This window comes from Chamaea fasciata, unplaced genomic scaffold, assembly GCF_029207755.1.
Source record: "Chamaea fasciata isolate MVZ Bird 193981 ecotype frontalis unplaced genomic scaffold, bChaFas1.0.hap1 SCAF_8, whole genome shotgun sequence".
NCBI lineage: Eukaryota > Metazoa > Chordata > Aves > Passeriformes > Sylviidae > Chamaea > Chamaea fasciata.
The window spans coordinates 31931170-31958213 of NW_027094093.1; the positions used below are offsets into that span (position 1 = coordinate 31931170).

Sequence of the window (27044 nt, forward strand, 5' to 3'; positions counted from 1 at the left end):
AGGTTTTGACAGGCTCAAACTCATTACAATTCTCTGGACAGCTCCCAAATGTAAATAAAAGGAGATTCAGGTGTTAGCAGAGAAGAAACTTTGCTGCAATCAAAATAAGTCTACTCCCTGAATAGCCTTCTTGGGAGGAAGCTGCAAACAAGCCCTGTTTGCCTGGGACATTTTTCTTAGAGTGATTTCAAGGAGCTTTGCCACTACCCAGGGGTTTGATCCAAATAATCAAAGGTTAGGCCTAATTTAGAAAATAAAGCTGCCTTGTTGCTTAGCATTTACTTTATGTTTCCCCCATTGACATGCTAGCCAGGACACAATTCAAAGAGTCAGACTGGAATTCAGCCTGCAGGGCTGGGATTGCCACCGGAGATGGCTGAATCAGAGATTCCTCCTCTTCCCACTCTTTCAAAAGATTCCTGTCTGCCACCACCAAACACCTCATTCCTCACCCTCCTGCAGGTTATGATAATCACTGTTCTCAGGGACAGAGGAGAACAAAGAAGTGGCCTTCAGTCTGAAAGCTGAGTCCCTGAGCTGTCAGCCTCATGCCAGCGGTGCCACAGCTGCCTTGTGAATTTCTGCTCTTCCATTCCCTGGCTCCTGCTTCCTGTTGCAGATTTTGGTGGTGGAATTTGGATAACTACACATGATTTTGATGGCAATTTGCTTTGGTTTCTCTTCTCACTTAGGCTGCTGAACATAAACTCCAATTGCATTTGTTTTTTAAAGCAGCTGGCAAGCATGATCGTGCTACCATTTGTGCATCAATAATTCCATTTTCATCTAACTTGCTAAAACAGAGCAAGTTTTATTCATTTGCAAGCTTTTTGTACAAAAATCTGACTTGTATATTGATGATACATCTCTCATTTAGGGAGTGCTTTGCTGATCCCCCTATGATCATCAGTTCCATATAACATATATTTAAAGCTTGTCTTTCTGGCAGAGCTCACAAGTATCTGATGTATCTGCAGAGCTAATAGAGCGTCGTTCTGTATTTGTATTCTGCAGTTGATTGTTCAATGATTTCTCCTGCTGAATTGCAATAGACGAGCTGTTTAATGTTGCAACGGCTCATTTTGTAATGTAAAAACAAAAAAACCTTTCAATTCCAAATAGTGTTTGCTAGTTAGAATGCAGAATTTAAATGAGATTTATATGGAAGATGTATTTCTCCCATTGTTTCGCCAATGCAGAAGGAAAACAGGTCTTCACTCTTTCTAAAAGAAAATCAAAACAAGCATGGTAAGAATTTGTTTTGCAAGGAAGAAACATCAATAAAAGCTAAACCTCTTCCCTTCTACACATTTCAGTCCATATTAGTGATTTTTAAAAATACTTTCTCAATTCAGAAATAGCAATTTCCAATAAGCATGTTTTTCCTGACAGCTGGAATGTTAAAATTTCTAAAAGTGAGCACTTTATACTTATTTTACCCTGTTATGTCTTCTGTTGCTGAGTCTATGAATATTTCCACAACATTCTTGATCTTCTTTACACCAAAGTAGCCCTGATTTTAAAGGGGCTTTTATGTTTTACTGGCAGACTGTGCTCATGAGTGGCTCAAAAGCAGATGCTGGATTTTGTCTTTTATTGACAAACTGCACGACATGGGCACCTGAACGAACAGTCAGTCCTCACTTCAACAGCCAAGTTGATATTTACTGTATGTTCATGACTGTTTACCCACCTCTGTGAGGGAAGGCACCCAAGAGGACATGGGAACATAGGAAATTCTGCTGGTTTTTATGATTGGGGGCAGCCTTGGCTCTGTCCAGAGAGCTGGGGTCCCAGGCGAAGTGCTGCGGTGTGTTGTTGAGTGACCTGAAAGACAAACCTGCACTCAGGGGCTCCCCACATCGTGGGGGTACAGCCTCAGCACCGAATCATCCAGTTACAGTGTCACAGATTAAAGCATCATCTCTGTGCACAGTTGTGCACATTTAGGACTGAATTATAGCTGATGAGGAGTGCTAAGATGGAGTTTAATAGTGTAAAATTAACTCTGGAGAGCAAGATAAACCTCCAGTGCTGGGTCCGTCCTGGAGCCACTGGCATTGGCTTTTCTGGACATGGGGGAAACTTCTGGAAGCTTCTCACAGAAGCCACCTCTGCAGCCACCCACTGCCAGACCCTTGACATACAAACCCAACACAGAGCATTAAAACTGACATGATTCCTTCTGGTGCTCTATGAGCATGTCTGGTTTTTAAAAGCATATCACGACTTCAATCACTATTTCGCAAAACGTCTGCTGACGTTCAGTAACGACACTCCTGTCATGAAACCTTTTTGAGAGTTTTTAGGGTTTTTCTTGTTTTTGTGCTGCGAAATGACAGTATTTGAAAATATTTGAGAAGCAAAACTTGACCCTGCTAGGAACTGAAGATAATTGTCAGACATTTTGAATTGCCAAGAAGTAAAACTGTTAACACTCGTGTCCTCACTAATTATGTTCTGCATATCTGTGTTCCCCTGGCAACTTGTGGTGCCCCTGGTTCCACTCTAACTAAGGGCTGTGGGCTGTTAGATGATGGTGCAAAGTAAAAATAGCTTATTCTTCTGAAGAGCAATGCTTGCCAATGTTTGTGGAGAAGTGTGTGATGGGATCCCCCTTAGTTGTTGAGTTTCAATGCTGCAGAAAAGATTTTGCTGTAGTGCCCTGCAAGTCCCAGATGTGTGGATCAATCATATACAGACCTGAAAATTTGTTTCAGCTCCATGTAAATCTCTCATAATCTTCCTGTTTAATGGCAGCGTTTGTGTTTGTCAACCCAATGTGCTGTTATCAGCTGCAGAGAACTGAAGTACAATGGACACTGAAGCATCATCACTCTGCAAGGAAGCTCAGGTGTTCTTCTGGGCAGGTTCCTTCAGCACTGGCTTCTGTTAAAGGTCGGGTTTCTTGAAACACAAAATTGGCCTCACTCTTCACCATTGATGGGACATTGCTGTGCTTCAGCCAGCCCAGAGCAGGTCTCTGTTGCCAGTCAAGAGATGAAATATGAGTGGCAGGGCAGGGAAGACCTGAATGGAGCAAACTGTTGGGTGATGCTGGGGTTTCAGCCAGAGAGAAGGATTGGGGGCATGCTTCTGTATCCCTGGTTTGGCTCAATGACACCACACTTGGCCAGAAGGTCTGAGAAGCCATTTGGTCTCAGTGATCTCATCGCACCCTTGAGGGGATTTAAGGCAGGGGAGTTAGTCCAATTCAAGTGAGATGTACATTTTGGATTCTGCAGCATCTGCTGGGCCTCAGTGATGATTTATGTAGCCACCTGTGAAATGAAGTGTCAAAAGCAGCAGCGGGTGATTTTCTGATGCCATGGGGCAAACACTTCTGTGTAATTCTTCATACACTTGACAACTCCAGTTATCTACAGAAGCTTTAAATAAAATAAAAAATAGACTCCCTGCGTTGTCACTGCCCCACACTCGAACACATTGCTGTTTTGATCAGAGAATGGCCACTTACAGGAGGAATTTGTGCATCACTTTAGCATTTGGGATTTTGTGAGACTCATAATGGTGGCTTCAGTTGGAAGAGACACAACTTTATGTTCAACAGAATAGCAATATATTTATTAAAATCTTGCATGTTTGGCTCATTTATTGCCCCAAGAGGCAGCTTATTTTTTCCTCAGTGCCTTTCATTTATTGCGCCAGTTCACGGGGACAGCAGTGTCCTGTCACCCAAGCATGCTTGCTAATGAGACGTGGCCTCACTGCATGGCACCCTTGAAGCTGGGAGGAGCATAACGAGCATGAGATGGACCCAAATGCCTCTGAAGGCTGTGGGACTTGCTGGTCCATTGGTTTTTTTGCTGGAATTTGTTGATGGGATGCACATGGAGCTGGTTTTCAGCCATTTGTCCCAGGCCATATGCTTAATCCTTCCAGCAGTATTTACAACGATAACGAGGCTGTTGCTGGCTTCTGTTCAGTTCAAACCCATTCTGAGAAGGGCCGTGGGGTATTTGCCAGAGCCTCTCTGTGATCACTTAGAGATTTTCCTGCCTGTGCTGGTGACAAAGATGTTGTGTCACTCTCTCCTTTGCCCCTGGCTCCCCTGCAGAACCAGCAGAGGCAGGGGCAGGGGCTTGACCTCAGTTTGCTTTGCCGGTGGCACCTGTGTATGCGGTCTGTAAGTGAAGTGGCTCCACAGCAAAGGCAGAGGGTTGCTGATGTGTAGCCATGAGGAAATCCCTGTTCTCTGAAGAGGCTGCACATAGCAGCCAGCCCAGATCCAGTGTCAGAGCCCGCAGGGAACCTGAGGGTCTCCCTGGTGGTTAGAAAAACTGAACGAGAAACCCCTGGGAGGTAGACACTGGCCATATCTTCTCATTTTTTCTCTCTGCCTGAGTTGGGGTAGTTTACCTATTGCCTCCTCCTCTTACAGAGAAGCATTTCTGAGAGGCAAATCTGTGATTCTGAAAGTTGAGGATAAAAAAAAAAGTGAATTGCTGAATATCTAGAGCTTATAGAAAATTCATGTAGCAATGCATGTATTGACTTGTTTCAGTGAATAACAAAATTTATTGTCCCTTGAACTAAATATTGACATGGACAAAGCAATATCAATATTTATCTCTCAGGTTAATACATTTTATATTCACCTCAACATACATCAATATGTGCTTATTATTACTGTAATGTTTGTCCTTCAGCAGAAGAAACTTGCATGTGGTTGAGAGGGGCAAGGGAGAAGTTTGTATTAGTATTCTTTTCCTGTTTTTAATCTTTGTCAGAAGTTTATCCTGCCCATGGAGCACGGTGCAGCCCTCATTCAAGCAAAACCCTTACTGATGGTTGTGACACTGTGCACTGAATACAGATTGGGTGGTGGGGTTTTGGGAAATGGGAGATTAATGGTCATGAGGACACTCGTGAGGGCAGCGAAACCACCCCTTCTGTTTTACAGACTTGGTGGTGCTCCCTGCAGTGCCTCTGTACCCAGGGGCTGCCTCACTGCCCTCCCTAATGGGGACACAGTGCAGGACAGAAGGGACGAGACTTTGATCTGAGACCCAGCTGTGAATCACAAAAGGATGCTGCAAATGTTGGACAGGGGCACACAGGTAGATCTGATAGGAGCACTGTGGCAAGCTTATCTCATGCCTGTGTGATGTGTGTGTCTGTGGGCCAGCTGGAGCTGGATTTGCGGGCACTCTGGTGCCACAGAGAACACAGCAGCCTGCTTGGGTCTTCTGCAATTGTGTGTGGGCAAGAGGAGTGTGGCCACTTCTCTGTGTCTGCAGAATTATCCCTCGGATCTGTCCCATTGCCTTTTCCCCCTTATTCTAGATCTTAGAGAGCAAGGCAGAGGTTTCCTAGAGAGATGATGACAGGCTGTACAAAAGGATGCAGGCATGACAGCACTGAATATCACAAGACTAATTTAGGATATACAAAGGCTTTTTAGCACATGATTTGTGCTATACAGACCCTTTTATGTGGAAATACCAGCTCCGGCATAAACGCTGCAATTTCCACAGAAGCCTTGCAGAGACACTGCAGTTCCTCTGTGGATCTTGCTCCTAAACTTCCTGACCTTTAACCCAAGGGACACGACGGGGGAGGCAATGATGGGACTGGGAGCAGAAGGTGTGTTCCTGTTTCCCACCCTCCTGCACACCCTTCTGCTCATCAACAGCTCATTGCTGTTGGTCAGAGGTAGAGAGGGGATCAAGTCACTTTCTGGACAGTGGCTGACACCAGATACTCACTAGGAGCTGGTAAAAGCTGCAGGCTTGGGTCTGAAATTCTACCCAGCTGCTCAAGGAGCAGAGAAACTGCTCCAAATTCTTCCCTGTCCAAAGAAGAACCCATTGGAGATCCTTGAGACTGGAGAGCATGGAAGACAGTTCCCTCCTTGAGGTGCTCCAGCCTGCCTCAGTTTCCCATGCCGAGGCAGAGCAGCCTGCAGTGCCGAGGGGCAGCTGCCATTCAGGCATCACTCCGCCTGGTTTCCTTGCTGCACTCACAAGCCAAACTTGCAGCAATGAACGTAACAGCTGCTTGTAAACTGACATTTCAATGACAATTGTCAGGAGACAACAAGCATATGGCAGCTGATTCCTCACATGCAGGGAGTTGCAGCAGCAGAGGCACGGAGCAGCTGCAGATGCTGGAAGACAGTGCTGCATTGATCTGCAGTTGGGAAGGTCATCTCAGTGACTGAAGGCTGCATTTCATGCCTTGACTCTTCTTGGAAGCTAGAAAGACAATAAACTAGTGCCTTACGTCCTTATTTCTAACAAAAAAGCAAGATTTTTGTCCTGGTTGAAATAATAAATGTAACACTAATACAAGCCAAAACCCCACCTCCTGAAAGTAGCATTCTCGATTAGTACTTCAGTCTTTGCTTCTTTTTCTTTCTCCTGAGTTATTAGTGGCTGATATTGAGACCATTGAGACCCTGATTAGTGGAAGGTATCTTTGCACATGTTTTCAAGGCCATTTGTAGCAGAATCCAGTAGGGACCAAGTACTTTCCTCGTGATTAGCGTTGCTTTGTGATGGCAAACTTAATAATTAGAGGTGGTCTTTCTTCCTCTGTTGGGACTTCTTGGCACTTCTGATGCACTGTTTGAAGATTTTGTGACTAAACATTAGTGTCATGTTGAGCCTTTGCGTATACACAGGCCAAGTACACAAAAGTGAAATGAAGGCTAAAAAAAGCTCTTCCTCTGAACCAACTGCATTTCTGCCTGCACTTGACTCACAGCTCAGTAGCCATATGCTTATATTCCACTGACAATTGCCATTTAAATGTCAGTTTACAAGCAGATGCTGAGAGGCCGCCTTTTTGTCATTAATTAAATCCCAGAGAGGCAAAGTCTGAGGTCTAACTGTGCTTTGGGGTGGCTGGGACAGAGCAGCAGCAGCAGCAGAGTCTGGCAGACCTTGACCCACCACGATGGTCAGGGTTAAGTGCACAGGAAAAGGACTGTGTATCTGAGGTCACCAACAGCCTCAGCTGAGGGGCTGTGGCAGCCAAAGGAAACCTGTTCTTGGCACTGTCTGGAGGCAATTATGATCTTGTTGACAATTTCAGGCTTTTTGGGATGGCTGGCAGGAGCCAGGATAGAAGCAAAACACGGGGTTATAAAAGGAGACAGATTTAAGTGCTCAGGTACAGTAAAAAAGACAAAAATCTATTCAACAGAAGAACAAGGGGAAGGGTGGAGAAGGAAGCCCTCTCTACCAGACATCTGCACATATTTAAAATCCTTCCCAATAAAGTTCATAATGAATTTAATTCAGTCCCCTATGGCCTAGAGGAATTTTCTGAGTAATAAAAAAGTATTGCTAAGGGATAGATGACTGCCAAACTCCTATTCTCTGCCAGCAATGAATATTTATACTATTGGCACTTAAATGCTAGGTTTATTTTACCACATAAATGATCCTTTGTCACATATTAAGAATTAATACTGTGAGATTGACTTTTGGGAAGTAAGAATAATGATTCCTAAATTTAAAGTGTTGTTAAATTTGTGTGCTTTGTTTGTAAAGAAGCTTGGGCTGGGTTTTTTTCAGATTAAAATGTGTAGGATGTGGTAATTCCTGTTTTGGAGTAAATGGTTTTGTAGCTTGTTTATGGTTTAGCTTTATAACATAGTTTTAGTCAAGGATCTCTTAATGTCTGTTTTGTTTTGTTTGTTACATTGAAATATCTAAATCAATGTTAAATGAATTCTAAGCTCCTGCACTTTGAGGTTGAGATATTCTCACTTACAGAAGGTAACACAAGGGCTCCTGGCTACTGCTGGCATTTTTCTAATGCCCTTCTGAGGATTAAACTGGAATGATTCAAATGTGAGTTGGAAATTTCAAGCACCAGTGATGGAGGTTGCAGAACCACAACATTACTTTGTTTACAAACATTGTTATTCCATGGAAGATAAAGCTCTGCTTCTGTGCAGTGGTCAGGAAAATGGGGGAACAAAAAGCAGAGCTACTGATCTTTTTCCCTTTAATAAGAAGGAGTGGAAGGCAAAGCTGGACATGAGCTGAAATGTAAAGAATTATTCCTATCAGGCAGCAAGCTCATGGGAAAAATACATCAGTGCTGGTGTAAGATTCAGTGTGGTTCCCATTCAAGCAGGTTAGGGCTGTTTAAGCACCTTTGGCACACTGCAGCACAACACAAACTCCTGGAGCCCGTGCCCAGGTTCAAACTGGCAGCACAGAGGCTTCCCGAGGTACTCTTCTGCTGCGCTTCCGTTTACTCCGCGCTGCCGTGCCAAGTGTGAAAGTTGGAAAAAATATTGTGAGTCTGTCAGCATGTTTATTTGCACGGTGCATCTCCTTTGAGTCAACAAGCATCTTTTCAAAGTGTAAAAATGAACAATTAGTCATCCCCGGAAAACAACAGTTCTGCAGACGTCCCCTCCTGCGCCCTGAAAGACAAACGTCACTGCGCTGCACAAGGGCACAAGCCGCTCATTTTTCACTCGCTGTACACGCTACCAAATATTCAGTTCTCCAGAACAAAAGTGCCTGAAGAATATAAGGGGGTATCTTAAGCACTTGGCAGTTCAAATTAAAAAGAAAGGTCAATGCCAAGGAATTCAAATACAAGAAAAAAAAAAAAAAAAAAAAAAAGGAAAAAAAAAGACATCTCCGAGCAATGCAGTTGGGGTTTAAAACTGAATGCACGCATTGTTTGCTCACAGTTTTTTGCTGCAGCATTCATAATTTAGGAAACTATTAATCAGCATGATGAAGTATCCTGTTTCTAACTGAGAACAAGAACAAAAAAAATGCACAGTACAGCTTATGTTTTATTCTCCCTTGAAAGAGATCTTCTGGTAAAATTTGATGAGAATCCCACAGATTTGGACTTGTGAACTTTGTGTTTAAGTTGCACCAGAGAAAAAGCCCCAGTGAAGCAACAGAATCCTTCCACTGCCTTTTGGTACAGCTCATCACAAGTCACTGCTCAGGGGGCCATATTTTCCTATGATACCCTATAGTTGTTAAGCTGACAGCGGGAAAAGAGCACTGAAGGCCACGAACATTTGCAGGATTAATGCAAAATTCAGATCAACTTTTGCAGAGGCACAGCAGGTACTGAATAGTGAGGCATGGTGGCAGGGGAAAAGCAGGGAAGCAAGCAAAGGGTCAGGGAAGGAACTGTAGGACTGAGACAAAGAAACAGAGGCTGAGGAGAGTTGTGGTAGGCAGAGAACTGAAAATGGTAAAGGTTTTGGCAATGGAGTTACTGCTGGCCTTCCAATAACAGCCCTCCAGGGCTCTTAATCCAGTGCTGTCGGTTTAAGATCTGCTATTTCCCCATCCCAACAAAGTTGTTGTGACAATAAGTGATTACAGAAGCAATAGATCCAAAGGACAGCTTTTATTTGGTAGCTCATTCAGTGAGATAATAAATTTGTTAAAGTAATTATCCCTTTTATGATTTTTTTTTAAAGGCATTTCATACCTTTTCTTTGCTTGGGGGTACTGGTGACAAGAACTGGGACATAGCCTGGTGAAGCTCTGGCAGTTTCAAAGTTATGAAAACTCTTCTTTTTTCTGCCTCCTTTCCCTGCTACAGTCACATCTTCCTGCTAGTGAAGTATCCTTCTCCTGGCTTCAAAAACCTGCTATTCCTGAATGGCATTGCTATGTGACCTGTTCAGTGGGGGCAATCTGGCTCAGCCTAGAGGGGTAAGAATTGAACAGCTCCTGTGCTGCTGTTGGGAGCAGAGGTCAGGCATTGGGTGAGGTTAATAAGGTGACAGAGTGAGAACTGCCCCACCAGAACACTCGCTGCCGCAGGGAAGCAGCCAGACTGCAGCTTCTGCTCCCTCCAAGTGTTCGTGTAAGGCACGGCTCCTGCAACGAGAGAGGCAAAGAGGGGACAGTAAACTGGAGGCCGCCCTGCCTGCCAGCACTGCTGGGTGGCGGGGGAAGCAGCAGGAGGAGTGACTGTGTACCTGGGATGTCACACAAGGTGTCAGATTTCCCGCGCTGGCACACAGGAGCAGCAGAGGATGCCGCTGAGGAGGAGCCAGGTGCCTTGCTCCTGCTCCACGTCCTGCCCGGGAACAGCCAGCTCCGGTCACTGGCACGTTCCTGCAGGGCTGCTGCTCCGGCATCACCGCTGCCCCCTGTGGAACACGCTCCACGCAGGCGGAATTTCCAGACACCCAACACTTCAGCCACCCCTTTTTAATGCCATTAGTGATGCAGCAACATGTATTTATATTTACATATAAATACAAAATGGTCAGATACCACATTTTTAAAGCGTAATTTACAATCTGAAACTGCTTACACTTTCATGACTAGGCTTGGGTTTTTTCTCATTTACATTCATCATTTAATTCCACTGGAATTTGATTTTTAAGAAAGCCCAACATATCTTAATTACCATAAAAAGATCCATACACATTTTACTTAAAAATAGCTTCTGTAAGAGGAAATCTACCAAAAATAACACGAAATATATTATTATGCATACATTTCTTTTTTTTGTAAAGTACAAACAAGAATCTGATCTCTTCTGGGTATTGCCTGATCTAATATGGCTATAGGTTCTATTTATTTTGTTTGTTTTTCAAAGTAAAGGGAAAGACGGAAGAAATGTGGGAGCACAAACCAAAATAAAACCCCATTCTTTCCAAAGACACAGATGATCAGAGAAAGAACATTTTGAAAACAAATAAATGACAACAGGTACAAAGAAACACCATCCAAGCGCTATGCAGCGTTTTGTCTGAGCATGTGCCGCAATGACCTTGTAACAGTTATAAAAAACAACAAACAAAAAATGCTACTGGCAGAAAAAGCTGTCAAGCAAAACACTGAAAGATTGGTACCACTTCCCAACAAGTAAGTGCAGAACTGATAGTATTTTGTGTGTCTTCCCTCATGTATGCAGACCTCTTTTTTGCTCTCTCTGCCCGCAGGACTGATCATCGCGACTCTGGCAGTTTGCTGGATGCCAAACCAGGTCAGGAGGATCATGGCGGCCGCTAAGCCCAAGCAGGACTGGACCATCCCCTACTTCAACGCCTACATCACCCTTCTTCCCATCGCCGACATCTTCTTCTACCTCAGCTCGGTGGTGAACCCGCTGCTGTACAACATCTCCTCCCAGCAGTTCCGCAGCGTGTTCCTGCAGGTGCTGTGCTGCCGCCTCAGCCTGCAGCACGCCAACAGGGAGAGGTTCCTCAGGGCCACCCAGAGCTCCGGGGCGCGGAGCAGCCGCTCCCTGCGCCCGCTGCTCTTCACGTCCTCCAGGTGTGGCTCTTCCACCAAGGGCAACGCCAAAGTTTTCCTGAGCACCTTCCAGAAGGAACCCACGCCCGGCCGCAGCCCGCGGGAGCCGGGTGCTGCACCACCAGAGCCCAGCCTGGAAGAGGCGTCCCTCGGGTCTGGCTCAGAGCCCGCTCCGGGCGCACAGAACGGCCTCTGTGAACATCAAGTATGACTTCGTAAGGCAAAGTTAATGCTTAGCAATGAGCTTAAAAACACGGAAATTGAAATGACCGAGGAAAGTGACAACATCGCAAAAGGAGTAACACGGATGGATTTGTTTCTAGTTATGCAGAAGGAACAGGAGTTCTGTATCCTGCTGGGATTTTTAAGTGCACACTGGAAATTCAATCTACTAACTGAACTCATTAGCTGACAAAAATATCAGCTCCTCTTCTCCACACAACCACTGAACTTCCCTTGCTGTTGACAGGGATTTGGAAACAAACAGAAAATAATTGCAGCGCCTTTGAAGGAAGAAGGATGCAGGACAAATTGCGTCAGGACAAAAAAAAAAAAAAACAAACCAAAAACCCAAAAACTCAAAAACAACTTGCTTGAAGTTTAGCAGTATAAAAACAACAGAGCAAATTTAAGCAGCAGAAGAGTGGTCATCACGTGTGCCCTCGGCACCACGGCAGAGTTCCCCCTCCTCTTGGGCCGGGGTCCATTGCAGAGGGGAGTGTTGCAGCAGCTGATGCAGACAGAGTTGACCTTGCCAGGGGAGCAGAAGGACTGGTAGCCGGCCGAGGCGATCAGACACGCTGCCGAGGAGGCACAGGACTTGCGGTACATGATCCCTGTGGCACAGAACAAGGGTTACTCCATTTGAGGGGGGCACTTTACAGCAGGGTTGGTGCTCAAACACAGCTGCAAACCCCAGTTTACATCCCCCCAAAGCACTGCTGATGCTTAGGGCAGACACCTCAGGACCAGCAGCCCTGCTCTGTAGGAGCGCCACGCTTGGGATTTCCCTCTAGTTCAATTCTGGTTGGAACCAAAAAAATATTACAGACTTAATTTACATAATGTATATTAAATGATGCATTTTATAACTTGAATTCTTCATCTTTCAGAATAAACTGTTTGAATAACTATAACTCAAATGCAATTAGTGAGAAAATTAGTTTTGTTTCTATTGCTGAACATGTCTGAGTTAGGGTGCCTAAGTAATTACAGCTTTCTGTGCTCTTAATTTGTCTTTTGAGAATTTTTTTTTCCTTTTCTTGTTTCTTTGCCACACACAGACAAGTAACCAAGAGAAAAAAGAGGATGATTATCAGCAAAACTTTCATCCTCCTCTCTTCCCTTTTATTTTTTTTTTTTTTGAAGAAGAACTAGAAGTACTTTTCCAGGTAATCTTAGTTCTTGCTTGTCTTTGAAGTTTAATACCCTCAGTAACAAAAAATTTCCATTTCTATAGAAGTGTCTTTCTTGAGTTGAAAGTCTTCCCTTTTTGAATGTAATTTAAGGTAATTTTAATTAATAAGCTAATTTATAATTTTTCAGATTGTTTTTAACTGAAAAAAGTACATCTTGATGCATATACTTTTTTAGCTGTTATTTTAACATGGTTTATAAAGGCTTTGAAATACACAGTTGCGTTTTCTTCTGTCATAAATGGTTATGGCAGTTCCCCATCTCATTGCTCAAAAATTTTCTTGCAAGTGATACAGTAGAAATTGTGTCTTAGAAAAACATGTCCATAATAGAAATAGATAATGGAGGCTTGCCTGCTTGTAGTTACAAAAAGAGGTAGGGATATTCCTAAGGATGATAAAATCACTATTCCTTTTGAATATGGGATTTTCAAAAAGTTTTGGTTTTTTTTTCCTCCTGAAAAGCAAGAGAACAGGATCCCCTTGGAGAATGGTGCCTTGGCATCCTGTGGCATGGTCCCAAAATGTCTTTAAATGCACAACGATTGAGACTGGGTTTTTTTTGGAGGGAATGAGGTGGGACTATGACCCGCAGGCACTGGGTGTACGGTGCCTGCAGATACTTGTTCATTTCCAAGGGACTTAATAACCACTACAGCACCTCCCTGGTCCAGGAGAAACCTCTTAATTTGGCACCAGCCACTGCACCTCTGAGTGCTGCGAGTAGCAGCAGAACACCCTTTGTTTGGGCTGTGCTCAGAAAGAAGGATTTCCTGTCTTCAGAGACTTTTAATTAAAGCAATTCTTTTATACTGTCACAACACTGCCATCCCAACAATGCAGGGCTTTCCTTGTTTTGTGTTCTCCCTCTGCAAATCTCAACTCTGAAACGTGTTTTTAGGCTATCTATCTCGTTAAACTTATGAAGAGAAGCCCTCAAGTGAGTGCTAAATCTTCCCCTGTCTCCAGTGAGCTTCAATCAATCAACACAGCAGGTAGAGCCTTTTCTCAAGCAGGAAGAGGAGCTGTGGGCTGTTCTCCCTGTAACAGCAAAGGCACACAGATCAAGCAATGCAATCTTTATTACTACAGTTTGCAAAAAGAAGGATGTTCTGTCTCTGCTGACAAGCCACTGCTGTCAAGGAGCCTCAGTGGTGCTGCTACTGATGAGCTTTACAATACCAAAATCTCAGTTGATGTTCCCCAAAATGACCTGGTGCTTTGTTCATGTTCCTCCTACACTCCTCCCAGAGCAGAGGCAGATGTGGCACTTCCCATGGCTACAATAAATGTTTTTTTGTTACCCTTCCCTCTCCTGTATTTAATTAAACCAGGCACAATGACTGCTCTCTATTCCCTAATCCCACATCTTCCCATCGCAGATTATTTCCCTGAGCAACCAACACCCACCAAATCCAGCCATTCCTCAGTGTTCCATAGTGAATTTGACTTTCCCCTCAAAGACCAAGCCTGTAAAAAGCTTTTGACCCTGGCAGATTTCCCATTCCCATAATTTTATAGATCATTCTCTTCCTGTCATTTCCTTTTCACAGGTTTCCTGCAAAGCTCTGTTCACAACTTGAACTAGTGATTTATTAATTTGGGTCCCTGCAATATCACATTTTGCACTTCTCCCATAGATTAGGAGACTAGAATTGTTCACTGCTGTGAACAATTAGATGATGCCCTCCGAGGCATGGTTTTCACCAGATAACCCTAGGAAGCCTCTCCTGCAAAAAAATCAAAGTCTTGCATCTTAACTCCACGTATTTACAACAGATCTGCTCTCCAGGATCAATCCCACAGAACAATCCTGAGTTTCTTTTGAAGTCAAAACACAGTATTCCTGCACAGACCGAAATTTTACTGCTCAAAGTTTCATGAACAGATGGACCATGTTCACATCCAAATAGGGAGAATAATCTGACTAGTAGCAAAATCCCCTTGTAACACTCCTCCAGTGACTTTTCAGTAAATGCCTTACAATAGGAAATTTCACACCCAAATGATTGTTTATTCCCATTCCCTTTTCTAGTAATCTAAATTTTAGAAAGATTTTTTACGTAAGAAACTCAGCATTTCCATCAGGATTTTAACAGCCCCTTTGCTAACACCATGCCCTTCACATCCAAGATTTTTTTTCCTTTAAATACTGAGAGATTCTCTTGATCTCACAAACCAGCTGCTATCACACTAAGTGCTTTTGACAAAGCATCAGGTATGAAGCAAGCTCGATCAGCATAGAAAGGCTGTGCTCTCTCCCTGGTTCTGCAGCATCTTGACAGGAAGACACAATGCAAACAGGCACAGAAGTTGGTGGGAAAAGAGGGAATGTTAGTGCTGCAGGAGTGACATTTTTAAAACACTTGTGCTGTGACTTCACTTACTCTTAAACCTTCTTCCTATCATAATTCTGGTAGGAAATACATTAGTGCAGCTGACTTTCATGATCTGATGGCAGGGACACCATCTCCTTGCTCCAGCAAACAGGTTAATGAGCCCCAGTAACTTCAGCTCACCCCCTGAGCTCAGCCAGGACAGCATAACCTCCTCCCTGGGTTATATCCAGAGATCTCTCCTCAAACTCCTCCTTTGCAGCATTGCTGAGCCAGTTCCAAAACGATCCCCAAGATCTCCCTGAATCATTTGCCACCAGCAGGCTGAACTGCAGACAGTTCTTCAAAATGGTTATCTGCCTCATAAGACTCATACCACAGACATAACTGCTAATTACTGGGTATTCTTGCCTGAGCAATCAGCTTGATGCATTCATTAACATATCACCCAGAAAAATAATTGCAAACCTTTCTGGAAGCTTTTCTTCTACCTCAGATTGTTCTGAGTCACTGGCTAAGGAAGGAGACTTCACTTTTTACACTCTGCTTTTACTGGGCTGGGGTCATTCCCAGCTACCCACCCTCAACAATTGACACTAGTGATCAATTAGTGTATTTCTGACTACTCAATTAGTATATTTATTGCCCAATTACTTGATGGATGAACACAGAGTAATTTGTCTTTTTTAAGCGATTCAGCAGAACCCCAACAACAATTTAGGTACTGTAAGGATGTTTTACTGTGAAGGACCTACTACTAAAAGAGATTTTCCTGTTTTAGTTTAAAAATCTAAAACAGATTTTCCTTTATTTTGGCTTCAAGGTTTGTGGGATGCAGATTGAGAACTTTCAAGAAAAGAGGGGAGTACACTAGACTAGAACAGCTGTGTTATAATGTGCTAATATCCCACACTCTCTCCTGTCACATATACCCACAACAGCCATGTTTGTTTTCAGGGATTTTTTTTTTTTTTTTTTAGCAGATTTGGGCTTAAATTTGGCATTGAAAGTTTATTTCCAGACTAAGCAACTTGGCCATGGTTACACCTCTCTCTTCCCCATAAGTCATCACATATTTAGACAGTGTCAAGGCCCCAACTACTATTTCTGCCTTATTCTTTGCAATGAAAGGATGGGTGTAAATCTTAAGGCTTTTCTATACTTCCTGCTTGCAATATTTATTTTCTCAGCTGCATCCAGTCTAGTCCTGTGCATCTGCACCCTGGCATTGTTTTGGCCACATGCAGGTGCATTAAGTCTTGATTGCAACAAACAATTCAAGCAATAATTTATTCACATCCAAAAGTAAGTATTCTTCCCTCTACCCTGTCTGCACAGCCCAGTGCATTTCTCTTGAATAACAGCTTAACTTGTTACTAGGACAACCAAAAAGGGTGACATCACACCTACTTCTTATGCTGTGTTTATGCAGAAGGCACCAGAAGATCCAAGGTTTGTCTCATAGTGATTGAGAAGGATCTTATTAGACACCTCTGATTCTTCTGTTCTAGGAGGTGCAGACAAAAAAGATGCTGTGCAAGCATGACTCTCCAACTTTTAAGAGCCGACCGCAATCCACGCAGTGTGCAACTTCAGTTTGCACCTGCACTCTCAGGAGTGCCCTTCAGCAAAATGCACAGAGGCTCTCTGAAGCCAAAACAGGCAAGCAGGGTATCACCTCTGAGATCAGTGACCTGGTTTCCAAAAAAAGTCACCTTCCCACTCCTGTGACCCAGCTGCTCTGAAACTGCTTTCTGCTCTGGTGGAGCTCAGCAGGAAACCACAGCCCTGTCCTTCACCCCAGGACCTCACGGCCACAAAACCCTCCTCCCTAAGTTTGCCTCAGTCAAGTGGACAGTGCCACTTTGCCCAACACTGAGCTTTCCAAACCAGATGTTCTCTGATCTTTTGGGCTGGGACTGACACTCCACTTCTTTAAAGAAAGCTTTTTCTACACCATTTTGTATCTAACCAACTTCGTATGCATGTGGGAAGTCAGTCTTGTGCAGCTCATTCCACAAACAGTGCTTTAGCAAAATCCCCTGCACGTGCTCTGAGCAAACCCACCACATAAATCTTCTGGAGCTCAGAAAGAAGCCTATGTCCAACTGGGGCCCAGCACTGAAAAATCCTTGAGCCTTTTCAAGATTGCACCAGATGCTGGAAGCAAAAAAAGAGTTGTAGGAAAGTTTTGTATCTTGAAGTAAGTAGCTGAGAAAACCAGCAGGTAGATGAAGTGTTAGACTTACACTTACAATTTTGGCAGTACCGCCACTCAATTCTTTTAGATTGGGTGTTTAAATCTTGCCCATCTCTTCTCAGCAAAAGGTGGGAAATTGGCCAACAGTGGATAATTTAAAGTGTAGCACACAGAACACAGGAGAAACCCCCTAAAGGTGTCCTAGCTCTTGCATTAGCATGAATTGCACAGGATCTGTTTGGGTGTTCTCTTAATGTTGTTGCTCATAAAGACAAGTTGAACACTGTGCTTATGTACCAATACTCCTTTATTTTAATATCCTGCATAGTTCCAACTGTCTAATTTCACCAAAACTTTCAATTTTCTGCTCTTGGTGAATCTGCAAGTTTTCCCTCTCACTGTGCATAGACTTGATGTGTGCTCTGCCTAGCCACACTTGTTTTCATTCATATATTTCATTCTTGATTTTTTTTGCCCTGAACTGTCACTAGCTTACCCTTCACTCAAGCAAAATTCAGCACCCAGCAGGACTAAAAAAAGCTCTTTTCTGATGTCTGCCAAGAAATAAAATGAGAATTTATACCAGTGCAAGAATAACATGTAAACATGCAAACATCACTTTCTAAGGAACATAAAACATAAATGTGACTATTTCTGCATTTTATTGCATCAGTAATGCTCCAAAAATTGGGTTCAGACTATACACAAATAGGTTTGCAAATTATATTTTTTAATTTCCACATTAGGTTTTATGCCCATCTTATTATGGCTTCAGTGGTTTTGCTATGATAATAATCAGTTTCTCAGCTAGTACCTGTTCATATACATCAAACAGTGACAGACTCCAGAGGTCCAATTGTGATTTGCTATTTTCTAGAGAGTGATTATAAACATTTTATCTAATAAGGTCCTAAATATCACAGAAGGTGACTGAATATTGAAGAGCAATCATTCTTCTGATGTTGTCCTTCCCCAAACAATTGCAGTTTTAGTCAGATCATGTTTTTATTGGTTTAAAGTATGAATTAAGCTTCTTCAACACACAGCCTTTCAGCTATGGCTGTAAATTCATTGTTACGAGAAACCCTCCCCAAAACCCCAAACAATTTAAGCAAGTGTAAAATATAATCATATCCAACCCTGTCTTGTAACCATCTCACTTCACACTAACTCTTCTTATCCTTGTGAACTCCAGAGAGAAAGTTGATGAGACAAGCGGTTTAAATAATTTGTACCTTGCCAGAATTTTTTCTAATCACCTTGTAAACAGCTGCTTAAATACTGTGAGCCACCATGATCTGTGTTTTCCAGACCAAAAAACCCCAAGGCAATAAATGCATGTGACTTGAAATCTATTGCAAAGCTATGCACACACTTTCTGATTTTTAATCTTGTGTTTTAGGACTGCAGCTATTTCAACCTGGTCCTCCCTTTGATGCATTCTATAGATGAGATAAAAGCACATCCATTCCTTTAGGTTCTCACAGAGTATGTAATTCTAATAAGAAAAAAACAAACCCAACCTCCCTGCCCACTCCCCCACAAAATGAAAATAAAATACCCCCCACCAAATCCCACCTGGTTCACTTAGCATATTGTCATCATGGTTTTGTATGAAAACCTAATATCATCACAAAACCTCCATCCGTTTGGCACTTTTTAAAAGTTGCACATTTTTTCAGAAACTAACAGGAAGCTTTTGACAATGAAAGCCTGGCATCCTCATTCTCCTTCTGACCCTGACATGACACCTTGCAGAAATTCAGTCAGCTCGGGAGAAAACTGGACAATTGTTGACTGGCAGAGGACAAGGGTTTAGATTACCCTGATATGTTTTGTAAGTTGTGCCTTCTAATTCTGGAATACTGGAAATGTGACTCAAAATGGTGTTGTTAACAACAAATCCATCACAAGAAAGTCTTTGTCACTGCTAGCAAGGCTGAAGCATGGCATTAAAATGCTTAAAAATGCACAGGCTGGGAAAGTGAAGTACAACTGCTAATGGTGGTGTTATCAAATTTTTTTTTAAGCCACAGGAGGCTACAAATGAGAGGTCGAAGCTCAGCTTTCACCTGCATAGCTAATAATTCCTTTGTTTCCTACCGTTCTTACTTATTTCTCTGCCTACTAACGTGGACATACAGTCAAGCACTACAACACAATCCTCCCAACAGATCTGGCTCACAGCCTTCCACCCTCTCCTCTTACCTGATACAAAGGTATCAAGATCTAAATGTCCTTTGCCATCAAGACCTAAATATACTTCATCTTGTAGAGGCAGAGGTGAACTTGGACTCAATTTTCAGAATTGTGTATGAGCATTTTTCTTGACAATCCTTATGTGCTGGAGACGAAGGCAAGCCACAGCCCTTTTGCCTTTACAAATGCTAAAATTCTACATCCTTGCAAAAAGTCACATAAATAATTTTACAGGTGAATAGTCTTGCTGCATCCCTAATTAATGTCCTTACCAGTTTCAGTGGAATGGCTCAGATGTTGGCACTTCCATGCCAGAACTTTGGAAACTCATTCTGCTCTTAAATCTTCAGCTATTTTCATGCTCAGAGTTTTACAGCCTGTTCAGCTTAAGAGTAGGATTTTCCTGGGTTTTATATGCCTTTTTCCAGATTCAAAGACTTATTGGTAAGTTGGCAAAATGCAGTTTTGTCAAGTTTCCCAAAAAAACCATCCAGACTATGAAGGAAAAATGGAAATGAAAACAGTCTGGAGTAATTAAAGCTTGCTTGCTTGCCAATGTTTTGATAAGGTCACTGGGAGCTAAGACGAGTGACAGGGTTAGGCTTCAAGAAGGTTTGGAAACACAGACTCATTTGTGTGTGAAATGCAATAGGAAACTCATGGGGAGGTTTAAGAGACACGAGGCTGTGGGCACTGTATCATCACAAAATTCATTTGTATATCTTTCATACTAGCCTGAGAAATAAAATAACATAAAAAGCTATTGTCCATGTCCTGTGAAAAATGAAATTCGCTGGACCACGTACCCCATCTTCCTTAAAATAATGCAGCCTTCATCACTTCTGCACTTGGATCTTTGTCATGACTTTCAAGTCATAAACTGCTTGAACTGTTAACTCCACTGTTGCTTTTCTTTATTGAAAGGCAGTCAGAATATCAACTGCTGCACACTCTTGTAATTTCTCCTTAGCTGACACACTCAGGTCAGTCCATTCCATAAGTGGCTGGAAGTTTTCTGAGAAACCCAAAGACTGGAAAAAATTTGCAAGTAAGGAAATGGCTTTGACATGTGAGAAAAAGTGTTTCTGAGTGGTAATTTATCCACAGATCCAAGTTTTCAGCATACAGTGCAAATTGACAACATCCATTGCAATTCTTTTATTCAGAATCAAAAGTGAACTGTGTTTCCAGTATTGATATTATGTCTTTATTTCACTGGGCACCTCGTAGCACAATATGTGATGTTATAGTTACCATGCAAATTTTTTATTTATCTTTTAAAATTGCCAATAAAGATTTATTATATTGTGCTTTTCTTTGATTAAAAGCAAGCAAACAAACAAACAAAAAAAACCCAACTCCAATAAATTCTGTTATTTTGATATCCTTTGACCAAAAAAGTATAGAGAAAAAAAAATTGAAATCTACCACCAATTTTGTGGATGTTTCTTGACATTTCTAAATGAATACTGGGGATGCAACAACTTCCTATAAAGCTTTAATGCCTGCAGTAATTCAGGCAACATTAAACTTTGTTTGCTCTTTTAATCACTTTGTCAATAAAAGTACACCAGAGCATAATTTTCTCTTGATATAAATATGCAATTAATATCAGTACTAATGGATTGTATGCACAAACACAGAAAAAAAGTGTGTGGTTCTGTAATCCTTGACAGGCACACAGGAGCAACTCAATCATAGCAAAACCAAGTAGTAATCACAGGTAAAGAATTTACCACAGCCCAGCTCATCCTACATCATAGCCACTGATAAAACAAATGACGGGAAAACCAATACTGGAAAGAGTTCCAATAAATAGGTAAAGTTCTAGTTCAACACTGAGATGCTGATCTTGCTCACAGTGTTTCCATGCACTACATTTAAGCACACAATCACAGCAATTGATTTAACCACACTGCAGAGTTATATACTAATTAAATACATTAAAAGGACCATTGTAAACCAAACAAATAAGCAAAATTTCGTATTGCAGATTAATACAGTAATTGGATTATTTCCCAATTTGCTTGCAAAAGGAAAAAAAAAAGCCTTAATATTTTAAAGTATTGGCATTGCTACTGTGGATCATTTTCTTTTTCCTTGCAAAAGTTAGTAAAAGTATATTCACAACTACATTAGAACAGACAGTATATTGTTCAAAACATGCACGCGGGCAGGTTTACTTGCAGAGTTCCAAGAAATTGAGACTGGCTACCTCTCTGGGCTGACTGTCTCATCCTTCCTGCTTTATCCCTCTCTGATGTATTCACATTGCAAGTTTCATTTTGCCTCAAGTAGGTTTTAGATCAGCCTTCATGCTCAGATAACTCTTCCCCTCAGTAAAAGGCAAGACTATCATTACCAGTTTGTTTTCTATTAAATATATATCCGCATATACACATTATATGCTCATCTATATATTGCCAAGATGTTCCACTTGATCCCAATATACTGTGGGATTTCTTTTTTGCAACATATATTCTAAGAACAAAGGACCACTGATATTTCTAATTTAAAAGTCCATAGACTGAAAAGAGAGAGGCAGGTGGCAGCAGGGAATCCACCACGGGCATTTCCACAAAGTATCTGCAAGCAGAATTATGGGAAGAACTTTGATCCTTTGTTAAACATTCAATTTACACAGTTTTCAAACACCTGCTTATCCAGTTGAAGAACGCACTAGAAACTTATCCTTTACATTAATTTCTGTGGGATAAAAAATTTCTTGGTAGTCTTGAATGCCACTTTCCATTCTCATCACTCCTCCCTCTAAAAGGAGGCTTTTTCTTTTCCTTTTTTTTTTTTTTTGAGATTTCATTAACAAATTAATTTGTAATGTTCTTTATCACAGGGAAAATACTGTCTTATCCTGTGTCTCCCACTGGAACAGAATGCTAACAATCATTAAACTTCTTCTGGCAATTTTTTTAAATACAACTCAGCCTTAAGAGAGAAAAATATTTTGCCATTTGCTGCTCAATTCTCAATTCACTTTAAGTTGTCCAAAGGAGCAAATGTCTACCTGATACAACAAACAGCTGAGATCAGACCCCTGACGATCTAATGCAAACTAAAGTCGCTAACACCTGCTTTCTTAGTTGCTCACATCAGAGGCTGCCACAGGAACAGCCACTTTTTGAGCTCTGGGTTAGGAACATGCCTGAGCTGCTGTTCATTCTCACCTGGAGCTGAGATAATGGTCTCAGAGAACCCAGTGACAACTGAAACACTGATTTTAGAGAAACTGAGGACGAGTTGTTTAACTGTGATCAGCATAAGGAACTTTTTGTAAGGTAAAGGGGAAGAACAGCACAGGGCTGTAATTTGTCACCATGTGAAGTTTAACCCAGGAATGAAGATGAGCCACAGAGCTGCCAGGGCACAACTCCCTGAACACCAACAAACACTCATGGAAACGAGTTCCCTGGGCATTGCACTGCAGGCACAACACAGAACGTGAACTAGAAACCCCCCAGAAGCAGATCACACCAAGTGATGCCTCCTGCAGAGGAATGGTGACTCCCTCAGTGGGATGAGGACCACTCACACCATGAGCTTCATCTCAAAACGCTGCGCTTAACTCTTAAATGGGTCTTGAGAGAACTTGCAGCACTTTGCTCACTGGCACAGCTATGTTTTATTAATGACAAAAATGGGTTAATCTGCAAAAATTGCACTCATTTGGCTGTATTTAGTCAAGAGGAAAAAACTCTAATTATGAGACTGTGCTGTCAAATAAATGCAAATTCGCATCTTTCATATTCTGGTTTAAAAGCTCAAACTCAAGTCTATGATAAATTAAAATCAATACTTGAAACGTTTCAGCTTTCAGTAATAAGCAACAACCAAAAGAATCAAGTTATGAAGTATACTGGTAGAAGTAGAATGAATTATTAAATAAAACTTGGGAGAGTAAGGCATTTATATTGCACACATTTAAATATCAATTAGGAATAAAACCAATAAAGGATGATGAACTGAATCATCTCTGTTTTACAACCAACCCTCTCTAAAATTGACTGAGGGTAACAGAAACTAAGCCTGCAATGTAAATTTCATTCAATTTGAAATAGGTTAAAATTCTAATTTATTAACTGGCTGAAATTTACAATCTCTGAACTTAAAATTAATAAGAAATGCATTTATAGAAGTCAATGTAATAGAACAGTGGCACCTGCTATGCACAGCATGCTGTAACCTCTTAAAAGAAAAATCCAAGGATCTGCTCAGAAAAAAACATAAAATTGCACAGAAAAAAACCCCACCAAGAAGTTTAAGAGCTGCTTATTTATTGTATTGCAAACCATTTCTTCACAGGAGTAATGGCAAGTTATGCATCAATGAAAAGAGTTCAAATATGACTTTTTTTTTTAATCTGTGTCTACTACCACATCTAGGGCCCTCCAAATCACCACAACATCCTTTCTAACCTCATGAAAAGTACTATAGAAGCTGAGGTGAGGAGATAGCAAAGCCTTCAAGCAGTCATTTAGGAGATACTCAAAATTTTAAAAGTACCTTGCGAGCTGTAACTATCTCACATCCTCACCACCCTTTTCAAGCAAACTTGAAATAAAATACTCCAGTAAAAAAATAACTTAAGAGGGACTAATCTTCCTTAGAACAGCTTAAAACCAGGGTTTTTTTCCCACTTCACTGGACAGGTTCTAAGTATTTCCCAGCAGTAGTCACTGTGGATGATGTGGATGCTGTTACCCAGGAATGTCAGCAGTTCAGCTACTTTTGATGCATAACAACAATTGTTATTATTTATCCAGGACTGATTACACAGTGACCTGAAATTACCAGCACAGTGGGGCCAGCTGACTGACAAGCACTAGGAAGAGGAGTTTGCTAAGCCCAAGCACCCTTGTTGCTGTTTGGGATGGATGACTGCACACGTTTGCTGGGTACAGAGGCATCCTGCTGCTCCTGGAGGACTTGCTGGGAAAGGACAGGCTATGGCTTGATCTGCATTAACAACAGAACACCAAAGCTGTGAGATGGGCAGTCCCAGAGAGCAGCATCCCCTTAAATCAGGGTTCTGAAGCCCCAGGCTGCCCTCTGCTCCCCAGGCTTGGCACAGGCTGGGGCTCCCCAGTGAGTGACTGCTCCTTGTCCATTCCAGTGCCTGACACCCTCTCAGCTCCATGAGCTCCAGCTCCCTTCCTGCCTCCCACACTGCCCTGAGCCCCCAGCAAAGTTCATGTCTTCTGCTCACGTAGAAAGCTACAGAGCAGCACAGTGGTGTAAGACCTGACAGTTCTCTCTAAATCTCAAATGCCTTCCACGATGCTGAACAAAACCCAGTCATTTATAACACAGCTCAAGAGACAATAGAGGCGAGGTGCAGAATCACAGCTGATTTCCTCCTGGATGCATTGCTGTCCTAATATGTTAACTTTATTATTAATTGCAGTAAGGGGGAAAAAGAATCTTAAAAATTGGCAGTATGACAAATCTATTTGCATCCTTCTCTTCCCCCCTAAATTCTCCCCCCTCTTTTTTTCTTAAAAAACCCTTTCTCCCTTTAGCTTGATAGTTTCTTTAATGGATGAAAGCAAAGATCACCACACTTTCCTTCCCTTAAGATGAACCTTCAGAGTATATAAATTGCTTGAGTAAATAAAAGAAAGGAGGGAATTACTAATTTAATGCTCTTCTATCTCTTGGGGGAAAAGCCCATGTAATTAACTGTAATGAGATTAAACTAACTTCTTGTTATTAATTTCCCAGTGCTGGAAAACTATATCAGTGACCCATAAGGCTGTGTATTAACCAGCTTTATCAACATTTGGCTGGCATCCTTCAGTTTTTACACCAGTTTTAAAGGAAAACGTTTAACTTCATCGAGTTGCAAAGCCCCTCAGAAGTATAAGACATTGAATCTGGTCCCTTCAGGTAGGACACGAGATTCCTCTGTAGCTGAACACCATGAATGGGTGGAGCCAAAAGCAACAAACGCCACCGAAACCAGATAAACAGAAGAATAAATATCAAATTCTTACCAAAACTTTTTTCCATTACTTCTTTCTGACACATATCTTGAACATTCACTGTACAGTTCACGATGAACTCCGGAGAGGAGCAGTCATTATTTAGCTGGAACTCCTCACACTGGTAACACTGTATCTGCAAACCCGAACCTGGAACAGACAGAGATTTGTTCAGAATCATAGAACGCTTTCTTTCGGAAAGGACCTTACAGATTATCTCATTGCAAGCCCCTGCCATGGGCAGGAACACCACCTGCTCAACCGGCTGACTCAAAGCCCCATCTAACCTGCCTTTAAACAATAGCAGTAGTATTAAAAAACCAAACCAAAACCAAACACGGAAGAAAACCAAACAACCAACACGTGCCAGAGATCTTCCTTATCCTTCCCCCTTCACATTTTGGCTGTTCCTAGCTACTCAGCGGCTCAGCCAAAGTATCCCTTTGACAAATATAAAGTAAAACAAGCGTGCCGCCCGCTCGGCTGAGGCCGAGCCCTGCGGGCTGCGCTGATGCTCCTCTCCGCGGGGCGCGGGGCGGCCGCTCCGCCGATGGAGACGCCGCCGCCAGGAGGCGACGGGCACCGGTACCGAGGCCGGTACCAGCACCGACATCGGTACCGGCACCGGCACAGCCCCGCAGCCACTGCCCGTCGCCCGCCCGGGGCTGCCCCTCGGCACAGCGGGCTGAAAGCCACCCGCGCCCCCGCAGAGAGCAACCCGGCTCATAGATACGCTCCGGCTCTTATCTGAGCCGACGGGTTTACTTAGCTACTAATTAATTACAAATGATTTAATTACTATTTTGCCATGCACAATTAAAGCGGCGGAGCGTCCCTCGCCAGCCGCCTTTATCATGCAAACGAGGCGCTCCGCGGGGCTCGCCAGCGGCGTTCCGCCGGCAGTTCCCGCACCCCTCGTCCCGCGGCGGGGACCCCCGGCCCGTGGCCGCCCTCCGCTGGGAGCGCTGCGGCGGCGGGAGCGTCGCTGGCACCGACCCACTGCCCGCCGAGGAGCGGGCGGCATCCGCGGAGAGGCAGCGGGATGCTGCGCCTCGCCTCGCCTCGCCCCGCGGGCAGCCAGCGCTGGGGACACCGGCGGGGGGCTCGGCAGGACGCGGGGCTCCGCCGCCCCGCTCCTTTTCAGCGCCCGGTAGCAGCTCCGTCGATGGGCTGCGAGGGGACGGAGGCTCCCAGCGCCGGGCTGGCCGCGGGCGCCGCCGGGCGAGCGGCGCGGAGCCCTTACCTGGCGCCAGGCACAATCCCCAGAAAGTTGCAGCGAGGAGGAAGAGCCGCATCCTCCCGGAGCCGCGGCCGCCGGGCTGGCGTGCAGTCGCGAAGGGGCATCAGAAGCAGAGATGCAGCGGAGGCGCCGCGCACTTGTGCCGCTTCCCCGCCGCCTCCGCTGCGGAGCGGCGCCCCGGGAGCAGGCGGCGGAGCCCGCCCTGCCCAGCCCCGCGCCGCGCTCCAGCCTCGCCGGAGTTGAGCGCTGAGACTGGAAGAAACTGTAGGAGAAGCGAGAGCTGGGGGGCGGCTCCCCCCTCCCTCCCCCAGCACCATGTGATGCCGGCGGAGCGGGGCGGGGATCCCCGCCAGCCGCCCCGCACCTCACCGGGCGCGCCTCGGGGACGGGCGAAGTTCAGCGAGGGAGGGGAGCCCCCGCACCG

At 43.4% G+C, this 27044-nt stretch overlaps 2 protein-coding genes across 2 annotated transcripts in view; one reads left to right on the top strand and one right to left on the bottom strand.

The window, feature by feature from the left end:
- GPR39 (G protein-coupled receptor 39) overlaps positions 1-11445 on the top strand; it is a 74619-nt gene extending 63174 nt beyond the window's left edge. Inside the window, exon 2 of the mRNA XM_066190343.1 lies at positions 10922-11445. Coding sequence (XP_066046440.1) covers positions 10922-11445 — 524 coding nt within the window. The remainder of the gene's footprint in view (positions 1-10921) is intronic.
- Positions 11446-11834: 389 nt separating this feature from the next.
- LYPD1 (LY6/PLAUR domain containing 1) lies at positions 11835-26888 on the bottom strand. The gene is made up of 3 exons (XM_066190344.1): positions 26624-26888; positions 25393-25530; positions 11835-12070 (listed from the first exon to the last, which is right to left on the bottom strand). Exons 1-3 carry the CDS (start codon positions 26673-26675, stop codon positions 11835-11837), a joined length of 426 nt encoding a protein of 141 aa, XP_066046441.1. The 5' UTR covers positions 26676-26888.
- Between the last annotated feature and the right edge of the window lie 156 nt (positions 26889-27044).